This window comes from Schistocerca cancellata, chromosome 6 (assembly GCF_023864275.1).
Source record: "Schistocerca cancellata isolate TAMUIC-IGC-003103 chromosome 6, iqSchCanc2.1, whole genome shotgun sequence".
Classification (NCBI taxonomy): Eukaryota; Metazoa; Arthropoda; class Insecta; order Orthoptera; family Acrididae; genus Schistocerca; species Schistocerca cancellata.
Window position 1 is genome coordinate 574584257 of NC_064631.1, and position 12814 is coordinate 574597070.

The window sequence follows — 12814 nt, forward strand, 5'->3', positions numbered from 1 at the left end:
TCTTTTTAAACTGACGCAGAGGTTTTGGCGCCAGTATTTATCTTTGTGCCTACAAATCATGCCTGTGTAGCGCTACATATATTCGACAGCAGAAGTTAGTTGTGGCGGCACCTACCAACATTTTTCAGAACTTCCGCTCGCTTTGCACTCGATTCTAAGCCGCAGGTGGTTTTTTGGATTACAAGAACCGGAAAAAAAGTGTGGCTTAGATTCGAGTAAATACGGTAACACAGATGTGTAAGTAAGTAAGCTACATCAGTCTTTCAGGACATAAAAAGGAAAATAAATTAGTTTGGAACAAAAGGTAAAGAAAAGCAAGATAAGAATCTGATCCGTGCATGTAAGGGGACACACAATGTGTGAATTCTTTGTACTTTTCCATTCATCATCATCATCATCATCATCATTTAAGACTGATTATGCCTTTCAGCGTTCAGTCTGGAGCATAGCCCCCCTTATACAGTTCCTCCATGATCCCCTATTCAGTGCTAACATTGGTGCCTCTTCTGATGTTAAACCTATTACTTCAAAATCATTCTTAACCGAATCCAGGTACCTTCTCCTCGGTCTGCCCCGAGTCCTCCTACCCTCTACTGCTGAATCCATGAGTCTCTTGGGTAACCTTGCTTCTCCCATGCGTGTAACATGACCCCACCATCTAAGCCTGTTCGCCCTGACTGCTACATCTATAGAGTTCATTCCCAGTTTTTCTTTGATTTCCTCATTGTGGACACCCTCCTGCCATTGTTCCCATCTACTAGTACCTGCAATCATCCTAGCTACTTTCATATCCGTAACCTCAACCTTGTTGATAAGGTAACCTGAATCCACCCAGCTTTCGCTCCCATACAATAAAGTTGGTCGAAAGATTGAACGGTGCACAGATAACTTAGTCTTGGTACTGACTTCCTTCTTGCAGAAGAGAGTAGATCGTAGCTGAGCGCTCACTGCATTAGCTTTGCTACACCTCGCTTCCAGTTCTTTCACTATGTTGCCATCCTGTGAGAATATGCATCCTAAGTACTTGAAACCTTCCACCTGTTCTAACTTTGTTCCTCCTATTTGGCACTCAATCCGTTTATATTTCTTTCCCACTGACATTACTTTCGTTTTGGAGATGCTAATCTTCATACCATAGTCCTTACATTTCTGATCTAGCTCTGAAATATTACTTTGCAAACTTTCAATCGAATCTGCCATCACAACTAAGTCATCGGCATATGCAAGACTGCTTATTTTGTGTTCACATATCTTAATCTCACCCAGCCAGTCTATTGTTTTCAACATATGATCCATAAATAATATGAACAACAGTGGAGACAGGTTGCAGCCTTGTCTTACCCCTGAAACTACTCTGAACCATGAACTCAATTTACCGTCAACTCTAACTGCTGCCTGACTATCCATGTAAAGATCTTTAATTGCTTGCAAAAGTTTGCCTCCTATTCCATAATCTTGTAGAACAGACAATAACTTCCTCCTAGGAACCCGGTCATATGCCTTTACTGGATCTATAAAGAATAGATACAATTCCCTGTTCCACTCGTAACACTTCTCCATTATTTGCCGTAAGCTAAAGATCTGGTCCTGACAACCTCTAAGAGGCCTAAACCCACACTGATTTTCATCCAATTGGTCCTCAACTAATACTTGCACTTTCCTTTCAACAATACCTGAGAAGATTTTACCCACAACACTGATTAAAGAGATACCTCTGTAGTTGTTACAATCTTTTCTGTTTCCATGTTTAAAGATTGGTGTGATTACTGCTTTTGTCCAGTCTGATGGAACCTGTCCCGACTCCCAGGCCATTTCAATTATCCTGGGTAGCCATTTAAGACCTGACATTCCACTGTATTTGATGAGTTCCGACTTAATTTCATCCACCCCAGCCACTTTATTGCACTGCAATCTATTGACCATTTTTTCCATTTCCTCAAATGTGATCCTATTTCCATCATCATTCCTATCCCATTCTACCTTGAAATCTGAAACATTACTGATCGCATTTTCACCTACATTGAGCAACTCTTCAAAATATTCCCTCCATCTGCCCAAGGCATCCACAGGATTCACCAGCAGTTTTCCTGACCTGTCCAAAATACTTGTCATTTCCTTCTTACCTCCCTTTCGAAGACTGCTAATTACACTCCAGAATGGTTTTCCAGCAGCTTGACCCATAGTCTCCAACCTGTTTCCAAAGTCTTCCCACGATTTCTTCTTGGATGCTGCAATTATCTGTTTGGCTTTGTTTCTTTCTTCAACATAACTTTCTCTGTCTACCTGGGTTCTGGTATGTAGCCATTTTTGATACGCCTTCTTTTTCCTTTTACAGGCTGCCTTGACTGTATCATTCCATCAAGCTGTTTGCTTCATCCTACTTTTACACACTACTGTTCCAAGACATTCTTTAGCCACTTCTAGTACTGTGTCCCTGTACCTTGTCCATTCCTTTTCCAATGACTGTAATTGACTACATTCAACTAACTGGTACCTTTCTGAGATCGCTGTTATGTACTTGTGCCCGATTTCCTTATCCTGAAGTTTCTCCACTCTTATCCTCCTACATATGGACCTGACCTCCTGCACTATCGGCCTCACAATCCCAATTTCACTGCAGATTAAATAATGATCAGTGTCATCAAAGAATCCCCTGAATACACGTGTGTCCCTCACAGCCTTCCTGAATTCCTGATCTGTTATTATATAGTCAATGACAGATCTGGTTCCCCTGCCTTCCCAAGTATATCGGTGAATGTTCTTATGTTTAAAAAAGCAGTTTGTGATTACTAAGCCCATACTGGCACAGAAATCCAAGAGTTGTTTCCCGTTCCTGTTGGCCTCCATATCCTCTCCAAATTTACCCATAACCTTTTCATACCCTTCTGTTCGATTTCCAATCCTGGCGTTAAAATCACCCATGAGCAGAACACTGTCCTTGTCCTTTACTCTAACAACTACATCACTGAGTGCCTCATAAAAACTATCCATCTTTTCTTGATCTGTCCCTTCACAATGCGAATATACTGACACAATCCTAATTTTCTTGCTAGACACTGTCAAATCTATCCACATCAGTCGTTCGTTTACATACCTTATTGCAACTACGCTGGGTTCCATTTCTTTCCTGATGTAAAGCCCTACACCCCATTGTGCTATTCCTGCTTTGACTCCTGACAGGTAGACCTTGTATTCTCCCACTTCCTCTTCTTTCTCACCCCTTACACGAATGTCACTAACAGCTAAAACGCCCAGCCCCATCTTACTTGCAGCCTCTGCCAGCTCTACCTTCTTCCCAGAGTAGCCCCCATTGATATTAATAGCTCCCCATCTCATTACCATTTGCTTGCCAAGTCGTATCTTAGGAGTCCCTGGTTTATCAGTTAGAGGTGGGACTCCGTCACCTCCAAAGGTCCGAGGCATTTTGCTCTGATTGTTGCCTGCATCATATTTAAAGTACCAGGGAAGCAGGTTGCTAGCCTTACTTGCCCCGAGTCCCATTGGGTTTTACCCCTAACGGCTGAGGGACTAACCGGTGGATTTGGTAGTCTTTGCCGTATGAGCACAAAGGTGACCATGACTCAGAATATGTCCGAGATGCCCAGCCTTATTCCAAAGTAACTGGTATCCCGACTGTCGGGACCACTTACTTGGCCACTCATACGTTGCCCGTCATTCATGAACTAGGACATGATTACAGGAACCCACACCATGAACCACTTTTCCATTTAAAAAAATAAAAAAACTAATTTTGTGCTGAGGCAAATCAACTGTCTTACATGATGAAAGAAATAAGTATTTTTGTCAGTGGTGTTGAGAAACTGCTGAAATCATTAAAACTGAACAAAGCTTCATGACCTGATAGAATCCCTGTCAGATTCTATACTGAATTCGCAGCTGAGTTAGCCTCTCTTCTAACTACAATCTATCATAGATCCCTTGAACAAAACCCTTGCCCCGAAGCTGGAATAAAGTGCAGATCTGTCTGCAAGAAGGGTAGTAGAAGCAATACACAAAGCCACCATCCAATAACTCCTATAACCTTGACATAGACTTCTTGTAGAATCGGAACATATACTGAGCTCAAATGTAATGAAGTATCTTGAATAGAATGACCTCCTCAATGCCAACGAGCATGGATTCTGAAAACAGCGATTGTGTGAAATTTGCACTTTTCTAACATGACATACTGAATGATCAAGGCAGTCACATAGAAGCAGTATTTCTTGATTTCTGAAAAGCAGTTGACTCAGTACCACATCTACACTTATTGTCAAAAGTTCGATCATTAATGGGATACAGTGAAATCAATCACTAATGGGATACAGTGAAATCTGCGACAGGATTGAGCACTTTTTGGTAGGGAAGACACAGCACATTATCTTGGCAGGAGAGTCATTGTCAGACATAGAAGTAACTTCGAGTGTACCCCAGGGAATTGTATTGGGACCTTTGCTGCTCATGTTGTATATTGAAGACCTTGTAGAGAATATTAATACTAAAAACAGGATTTTTACAGAAGTTATCTATGATGAAGTACTATCTGAGACAAGCTGCAAACTACTCAGTCACACCTTTATAAGATTTCATCGCAGTGCAGAGCCTGCGAACTTGTTCTGAATGTTCAGAAATGTAAACTTTTGCACTTTACAAAACAAAATGTAGTCTACTGTAGTATCAATGAGTCACTGCTGGAATCAGCCAACTCTCACAAATACCTGAGGGATATGAAGTGGATGGTCACACAGGTTCAGTCATGTGTAAAGCAGGTGGTAGACTTCAGTTTATTGTTAGAATGCTGGGGAAGTGCAATCAGTCTACAAAACAGATTGTTTACAAATCAATTTCTGATCCACCCTAGAATATTGTTCAAGTATGTGGGACCCATATCTAATAGGACTAACTGGGATATTGAACATATACAGAGAAGGGAAGCATGAATGATCACAGGTTTGTTTAATCTGTGGGAGAGTGTCACAGAGATACTGAAGGAAATGAACTGGAAGATTCTTGAAGATAGACATAAACTATCCCAAGAAACCCTATTAATAAAGTTTCAAGGACCAGCTTTAAATTATGACTAGGAATATACTACAATCCCCTACATATCACTCACATCTGGGTCGTGAGAATAAGATTAGATTAATCATTGCACGCACTGAGGCTTTCAAACAATCATTCTTCCCACACTCCGCACAGAAATGGAACAGAAAAAAAAACACTAATAACTGGTACAATGGGATGAACCCTCTGCCAAGCACTTCATTTTCATGGTGGTTTGCACAATATGAATGTAAATGTAGATATCACTCATGATTAGCTGTTCTTTGCTCTTCTAAACAATGTTCACAGGTCCAGCATAACCAAAGAAACGTGACCATTTCTTTTGAATGTTATGTAAATGAATCATTAAAAAAAAATCTTGATCTACCAGTCTTTAGTCTAACTTTTTCGTTGCGTAAACTTGCAGGAAGGGAAAAAACCTATGCAAAAACACTACACATAGACAAAGTGTTTCACATGCCCAACGGGAGCTATTGACGAGAACACAGTAGTGGCGAAGGCTGATTAACATTTGGTGACACACTTCTGGTAAAATCAGACACGAGTCATCAGATACATCTACTGCAAAACTGAAGTGTAGCTCCACCAGCTCGCGCTACAAATATTAAATATCCTGGATGTCGCTGATGCAGCATGTGCCAGCTCTCACCATGCAGGTGCAGCCCAGGCACCAGTATGAACACTGCAATACTAATCAATGGGTTTGATATCCAGGCACGTCCCAGCCCAGCATACAGTGTGAATACACAATAAGTGAATGAATGAGTTTCAACCCCCCCCCCCCCTCCTCCCCCACCTCTCTCTCTCTCTCTCTCTCTCTCTCTCTCTCTCTCTCTCTCTCTCTCTGCTATTCTGGATTCATACTATCATAATGATAATAGACCAGCATGCCACGTTTTTCTTTTTCCTTTCTTTTAAATATATGTTGTTTACCACCACCAGTTTTGAGTGACAGTTCATTCTCAAATGGTACAGTAAAAATCTTCAATGTTATTTTTCAGTTAGGATCTACTTTTGTTTTGGCACATTTGTGAATGACTGTTACAACACTGATTTATGTATGGCACCAAAACTGATGCTGTCACAGCCATGCACAAATATGACAAAGCAAAGGATACTCCACCTTCCCTCTGTACACTCAAAGTTTCACTCGATGTTCCACTTTGTGACCCCCGAACCTGCCCTACATGCACCCTCCTGTTCCAGTGCAGCACGCTTTTATTCAAAGACAATAAATATACTTAAGTCACCACTATCTATGATGGTCCCCTGGACTGGGTTCACAATAGGTTGAGTGACGACAACGTATTACACTGCATGCTCTGCAGTGTGCTTTTATTTTGGCCAAAAAGTTGGTATGGTTCTTGTGGTAAGCCATTCCATTCCTTCACCAGTGCAATTGACAACTGCTGGATGATCACTGGTGAATGTGGATGTGCTGCAATCTGTCTCTCTGATGCATCTCTCAAGTGCTTATGGGATTTAAGTCAGGGGAACTGGAAGGCCAGTCCATTTGCCAAATATCCTATTGTTCCCAGAACTCTTCCACGAAAGCTGTTCGATGCAGTCATGTCTTGGTGTCCATAAAAATTAAGTTAGGGCTGATTGTACCCCTGAAAAGATGCACATGGAGAAGGACTACAGTATCACGATAACATTGACTGGTGAGTGTACCGTGTTCAGGCACTTTGAGACCAGTATGGCCATGCAACATAATGCCTCCCCACACAATTAACACCTGCACCACCAAAATGATCATGTTCAACAGTGTTCCTGGGTGTTCCCACCTCTCCTCACATGAGAATATATCCAACATTGTCGATCATCATCATTTTGATGGACCTGTGTAATGGTGTGTGAGAGCATAACGGTGCCTGGGGCCAACTGAAAATGATACATTTACTGGTTAATATTACTTTGACACTGTACTCCTCGCCAAGTGCATCTTTTCAGAGGTGCATTCAGCCCAGACTTTATTTTTATGCATAACAATGCATGACCACATCAAACATAACAGGTGGAGAAGCTCTTGGAACAAGAGGATATTTGGCGAATTGTCGGCCTATTCCCCCAACTTAAACCCAATTGAGCACAATCATCCCACCTTTGGGTTGACCAGGGAACCATAAGTAATCGCTCCTTTTGGTTGACCTGGGAACCATCTTGAATCGCTGTGGCTTCAGTGTAATTATTGTCTTTGAATGAAAGTGTCATTTCTGTTTGCCTAGATGCATATTTCTTTCAGCTACCTTCTGTACTATATTGCAGTAGTTCTTTCTATGTATAGTCCAAGTTTCACCACGCTGTGTTACTTGGCAGTGACCCATCATGCAAAAGTTACTTTCATTACTAAGTTAAGTTTTGCACACCAGAGTACTTGCTCCATCATCCATGTGGCACGTGTGTGTGTGTGTGTGTGTGTGTGTGTGTGTGTGTGTGTGTGTGTGTGTGTGTGTGTAGGGGGGGGGGGGGGGGGGGGGGGGAATTTGCATGTGTGCGCACAATAGTATAATGACATTCTACTCTCTCATAAATTACTGAGACTGAAGATAAATGTTCAGTTCTCCTGAAATGCATTTATTTCTGACAACTTGCAAAAGTTGAATGTGCCTGTCTTAATGTTTCCTAGATAATGCTGGATGAAACAGAACAAATATGCATCTTGAAAGGGCACATGCATTTAAAAATATGGACTGAACATGTAAATCCATATTCTAATGTATGTGTCGAATGACATTCCTTTGAATCTTACCTATAATACTTAAAGGGCCCAATTTTTGTAACCATATCACCGATCCATGACACACTACGTTTCTCCTGAGGTACTGCAATTTTGTTTTGATTTTGAGATAAGCCAATTTTCAATGAATTGCTCTTTACTTTTGTAGTTGCAACATCATCGTCATCATCCACATCAGATTCGTCTGCTGCGTCAATTGCCATATTTGCACACCTACAATAAAAAACAGATAAAGTGAAATTTGCATAAAAGATAAAAATAACAGCCAGCAGTATGTAACAGATACCAAACATTATGTCCTCACCTTCGCTGCACACATGCCTGTTTGCTTCGACCAGGTCCACCAAATTTCACCATGTCCTTGCAGGCATTACATGTTCCACAATCAGGTGATTGGCAGGCTTCACACACACCACATCTGCGACGCTTGGGGCCCTAATGAAATATCTTTGAGTTAGTGAAATGTAATAGTTAATACAAAAGTTACATAGTTTTCCAAATTTGGCATTTCTATGCCTATAACAGCTTCTTATTTTCTAAAGCTGTAGTTTAATAGGTTTGGGAATTTAACAGGTTTATGATAGGTAGCCTGCTACATCCCTATAGTTGGAACCAATATGTGAGTAACTCAAGTAAACCATCAAAAACCTAAATCACATGGCCAGATGGGGATTAGAACCTGCATCCTCCTAAATACAAGGCCAGTCTGTTAAAAACATAACAATGTTTTGTTTTTACTTGCTGTACCACAACTTTCCATTTACTTGACTGAAAAATTGAGTTAGCATCCCTACATAATGGGTGAAAAGTTGAGCTTGGAAAGAGGGTGAGATATTACATCTAAATCTATATCTGTATATACACTCTGCAAGCCACCAAATGATATGTGTCGGAGTGTACCCTGTACCACTACTAGTCATTTCCTTTCCTATTACACTTGCAAATGGAGCAAGGGAAAAGCAACTGTCTATATGCCTCTGTATGAACCCTAATGTGTCTAATCTTATAGTCATGGTCCTTATGTGAAATGTACGTTGAATGAGTGATTGATTGAGGGGTTATGGGGCCAAACTGCAAGGTCATCAGTCCCACGGTTCCGAAGTTAGTCACGGAAGAAAGAGGGTCTGCTAAAAGTGGACGGATCCAGTCAGGAGGGTCAAATTATAAAATGATGAACATTAAACACACACAGTAATGCCATAAAAGGTGAGACCAAATCTAAAAACTGGAACAAAGGGTGGTCATGGGGGTCAGAGACAGAGAAGACTGTAAAAGAAGTACCAACCACAACCAACATGCCCCTGCTCCAAGAGTAAGGTAGAACCTTATATCTGGAAATAAAAACCACTCTCACAGAGGAAACCGAGGACCAGTTCAACCAACTGAGGATCGTCTGCTAATGTTAAATTTAAGGAATCAGGAAAACTATACTTAATATGAAGGGCCAAAAGAAGGGGACATTCCATCAATATGTGAGATATCGTCACTCTGGCTCCACAGCCACATTTGGGGGTGGGTCGTTACGTAGGAGGAAACAATGGGTGGACCAGGTTTGGCCAATGCACAACCGGCATAAAACAATGGACTCCTTCCGAGAGGAGCAGAAGGAGGAGCGCCAAACTGCAGTAGACTTCTCGTGCGGAGTTTATTACTATGAGCAGTAGTGCTCCAGATGGCATTCCACTTTTGGGCAAAGAGAGATTCGATGCAGATCCGCATATCTGCAACTGGATGCCAAACAGTCAGCCAGTTCATTCCCTGGGATGCCCACATGACTTAAGACCCGGAGAAAGAACTGAACAGGCAGCACACTCAAGGGCAGAAAGGTGGCCATGGATAGCAGAGACCAAAGGATGGCGAGAGTAGCATCGGTCGATAGCCTGCAGGCTGCTCATAGAGTCTGAAGGAATTAAAACATTGTGGAGGGAGGGCTGAGAAACAAAAAGCAGGGCCCTGTGAATGGCTTGAAGCTCTGCTGTGGACATCCTACATGATCCCAGCAATAAATGGTATTCGAAGCCAGTAGGAGACATGAAAGCTTATCCTATCTTATTGATTGTCTTAGAACCATTAGTGTAAATGATGGTGCCACCCTGGAACTCTGCAAGCATGGCACATACAAGATGCTGGAAAACCACAGGAACGACAGAAATTTTAGGACCCTGGAATAGATCAATCCTAATCTATGGTCTAGGCACCATCCAAGTGAGACTATGGGAGGAAAGATATGGGGTGCAGTCCAGTGAGTCGAGTTGGAGATCGCAACAGAGGGAAGTGAGACGCATGCCAGCCGGCATTCCCACCCGTGGGCGGGTGTTAGGAGGGAGACATCCCTTGTTGGCAAAGAGCACAGGGTACACAGGATGGTCAGGGAACTGGCAAATGGCGACTGCTTAAGGAACAAGGAGTTGGGTCCCTCGTATGTGTAGAGGGGGAATCCCTGATTCTGTGACGAGACTTATCAACAGGACTAGTGTGAAAGGCACCAACAGCCAGATGCACCCCACAATGATGGATAGGGTCAAGCAGTTTCAAAGCAGAAGCTGCTGAGCCATAAAACCTCACTACCATAATCTAGTCTGGACAAGACCAGAGCGCAGTAAAAATGGAGAAGAATGGAACAGTCTGCACCCCAAGATGTGTGGGCCAGGAGACGGAGGGTACTAAGCTTCTGCATACATGTAGTCTTTAGGTGGTGAATGTGGGGCAGCCAAGCCAGGTTCTTATCAAAAATAAGGCCCAAGAAACGAGACTGTGCTACAACATCAAGGAGCTGGTCGCCTAAAATAAAGTTACGGATCGGGGCGTATTGTAGGTCGACATCAAAAATGCATACCCTGCATTTTGGAGGGAGAAAACTGAAAGCCATGGGAAGCGGTCCACACAGAGGCCTATCGGATGGCAACTTGGAGCCGGTGCTCAGCAGATGCTACTCAGTGGGAGCTGCACCAGATGCAAAAATCGTCGACATACAGCACTGGGGTAACCAGAGGCCCAACAGAGGTCACAAGCCCATTGATGGTAACGAGGAAGAGTGTGACACTTAGCACAGAACCCTGTGGGATACTGTTCTCCTGAATCAGTGGGGAGCTGAATGAAGTGCCAACACAAACCCGGAAAAGCAGGTGAGATAAAAACTCGTGGGTAAAAATCACAGAAGCCCCAGTCATGGAGAGTAACTAAAATATGATGGCGCCAAGCGATGTTGTCTGTCTTATGTAGGTCAACGAAGACCGAGACAAGGTGCCAGTAGTGAGAGAACACCTGTCGGATGACTAATCCAATCTGAGTGAATGGTCAGTTGCAGAGCGTCCTGTCCGGAACCCACACTGATACGGGGACAAGAGGCCCCAAGATTCGAGTACCCAACATAATTTGAAGCTGACCGTCCTTTCGAGCAATTTACAAAGTACATTCGTCAGGCTAATGGGTGGTAGCTGTCAAGAGACGTTAGGTTCTTTCCGGGCTTAAGGACGAAATGTACGTTCGCAGCAGGAGAATTGCTCTGCAGTCAGTCTCAAATGCTGGTTCTCTAAATATTCTCAATTGTTGTTGTTGTTGTGGTCTTCAGTCCTGAGACTGGTTTGATGCAGCTCCCCATGCTACTCTATCCTGTGCAAGCTTCTTCATCTCCCAGTACCTACTGCAGCCTACATCCTTCTAAATCAGCTTAGTGCATTCATCTCTTGGTCTCCCTCTGATTTTTACCCTCCACACTGCCCTCCAACACTAAATTGGTGATCCCTTGATGCCTCAGAACATGTCCTACCAACCGATCCCTTCTTCTAGTCAAGTTGTGCCACAAACTCCTCTTCTCCCCAATTCTATTCAATACCTCCCCATTAGTTATGTGATCTACCCATCTAATTTTCAGCATTCTTCTGTAGCACCACATTTCGAAAGCTTCTATTCTCTTCTTGTCCAAACTATTTATCATCCATGTTTCACTTCCATACATGGCTACACTCCATACAAATAGTTTCAGAAACGACTTCCTGACACTTAAATCTATACTCGATGTTAACAAACTTTTCTTCTTCATAAACAATTTCCTTGCCATTGCCAGTCTGAATTTTATATTCCCCCTACTTCGACCACCATCAGTTATTTTGCTCCCCAGATAGCAAAACTCCTTTACTACTTTTAAGTGTCTCATTCCCTAATCTAATTCCCTCAGCATCACCCGACTTCATTCGACTACATTCCATTATCCTCGTTTTGCTTTTGTTGATGTTCATCTTATACCCTCCTTTCAAGACACTGTCCATTCCGTTCAACTGCTCTTTCAAGTCCTTTGCTGTCTCTGACAGAACTACAATGTCACTGGCGAAACTCAAAGGTTTTATTTCTTCTACATGGCTTTTAATACCTACTCCGAACTTTTCTTTTGTTTCCTTTACTGCTTGCTCAATATTCTCAATAACACTCCTCAAAACGAATGTCACCTTCCCTCCAGTGATTCCCATTTGAGATCCTGAAGCATCTCTGTAACACTTGCACATAGTTCAAAGCCATCGGCAACATATCTAGGAGCCCACTTCTGAAGTGCTCTGATGTCTTCCTTTAATCCAACCTGGTGTGAATCCCAAGGGCTAACAGTACTCAACAGCTTTTTTTTATTTTTTTTAATATATATAGTGTCCTATATGTGGTGCCTTTACAGATGAACCACACTTTCTTAAAATTCTCCCGATAAACTGAAGTCAACCATTCACCTTCTCTATTACAGTCGTTACATGCTCATTCCATTTCATATTGCTTTAAAATGTTACACCTCGATATTTAACTGATGTGATTACGTCAAACCACACACTACTCCATATGCTTGGACCTTCATTAACAGTGTAGCGCCATGTTGAATACTTCACGGAAATTTAAAAATACGGAATCCACCTGTTGCCCACCATCCCTGGTTTGCAAAAAAAAAAAAAAAAAAAAAACACAACTGATTTGTGGGCAGAAGCTTTTCCCTCTCAAGGAACTTTATTATATTCTAACTTAGAATATCTT

At 42.3% G+C, this 12814-nt stretch overlaps 1 protein-coding gene across 1 annotated transcript in view; it reads right to left on the reverse strand.

Annotated features, from left to right (window-relative positions):
- Positions 1 to 12814, reverse strand: part of LOC126191247 (DNA (cytosine-5)-methyltransferase 1-like) — a 253242-nt gene that overhangs the window by 125500 nt on the left and 114928 nt on the right. The window contains exons 10-11 of the mRNA XM_049932057.1: positions 8109 to 8239; positions 7817 to 8017 (exon numbers count right to left, since the gene is read on the reverse strand). Of these exons, the coding sequence (XP_049788014.1) occupies positions 7817 to 8017; positions 8109 to 8239 (332 nt within the window). The remainder of the gene's footprint in view (positions 1 to 7816; positions 8018 to 8108; positions 8240 to 12814) is intronic.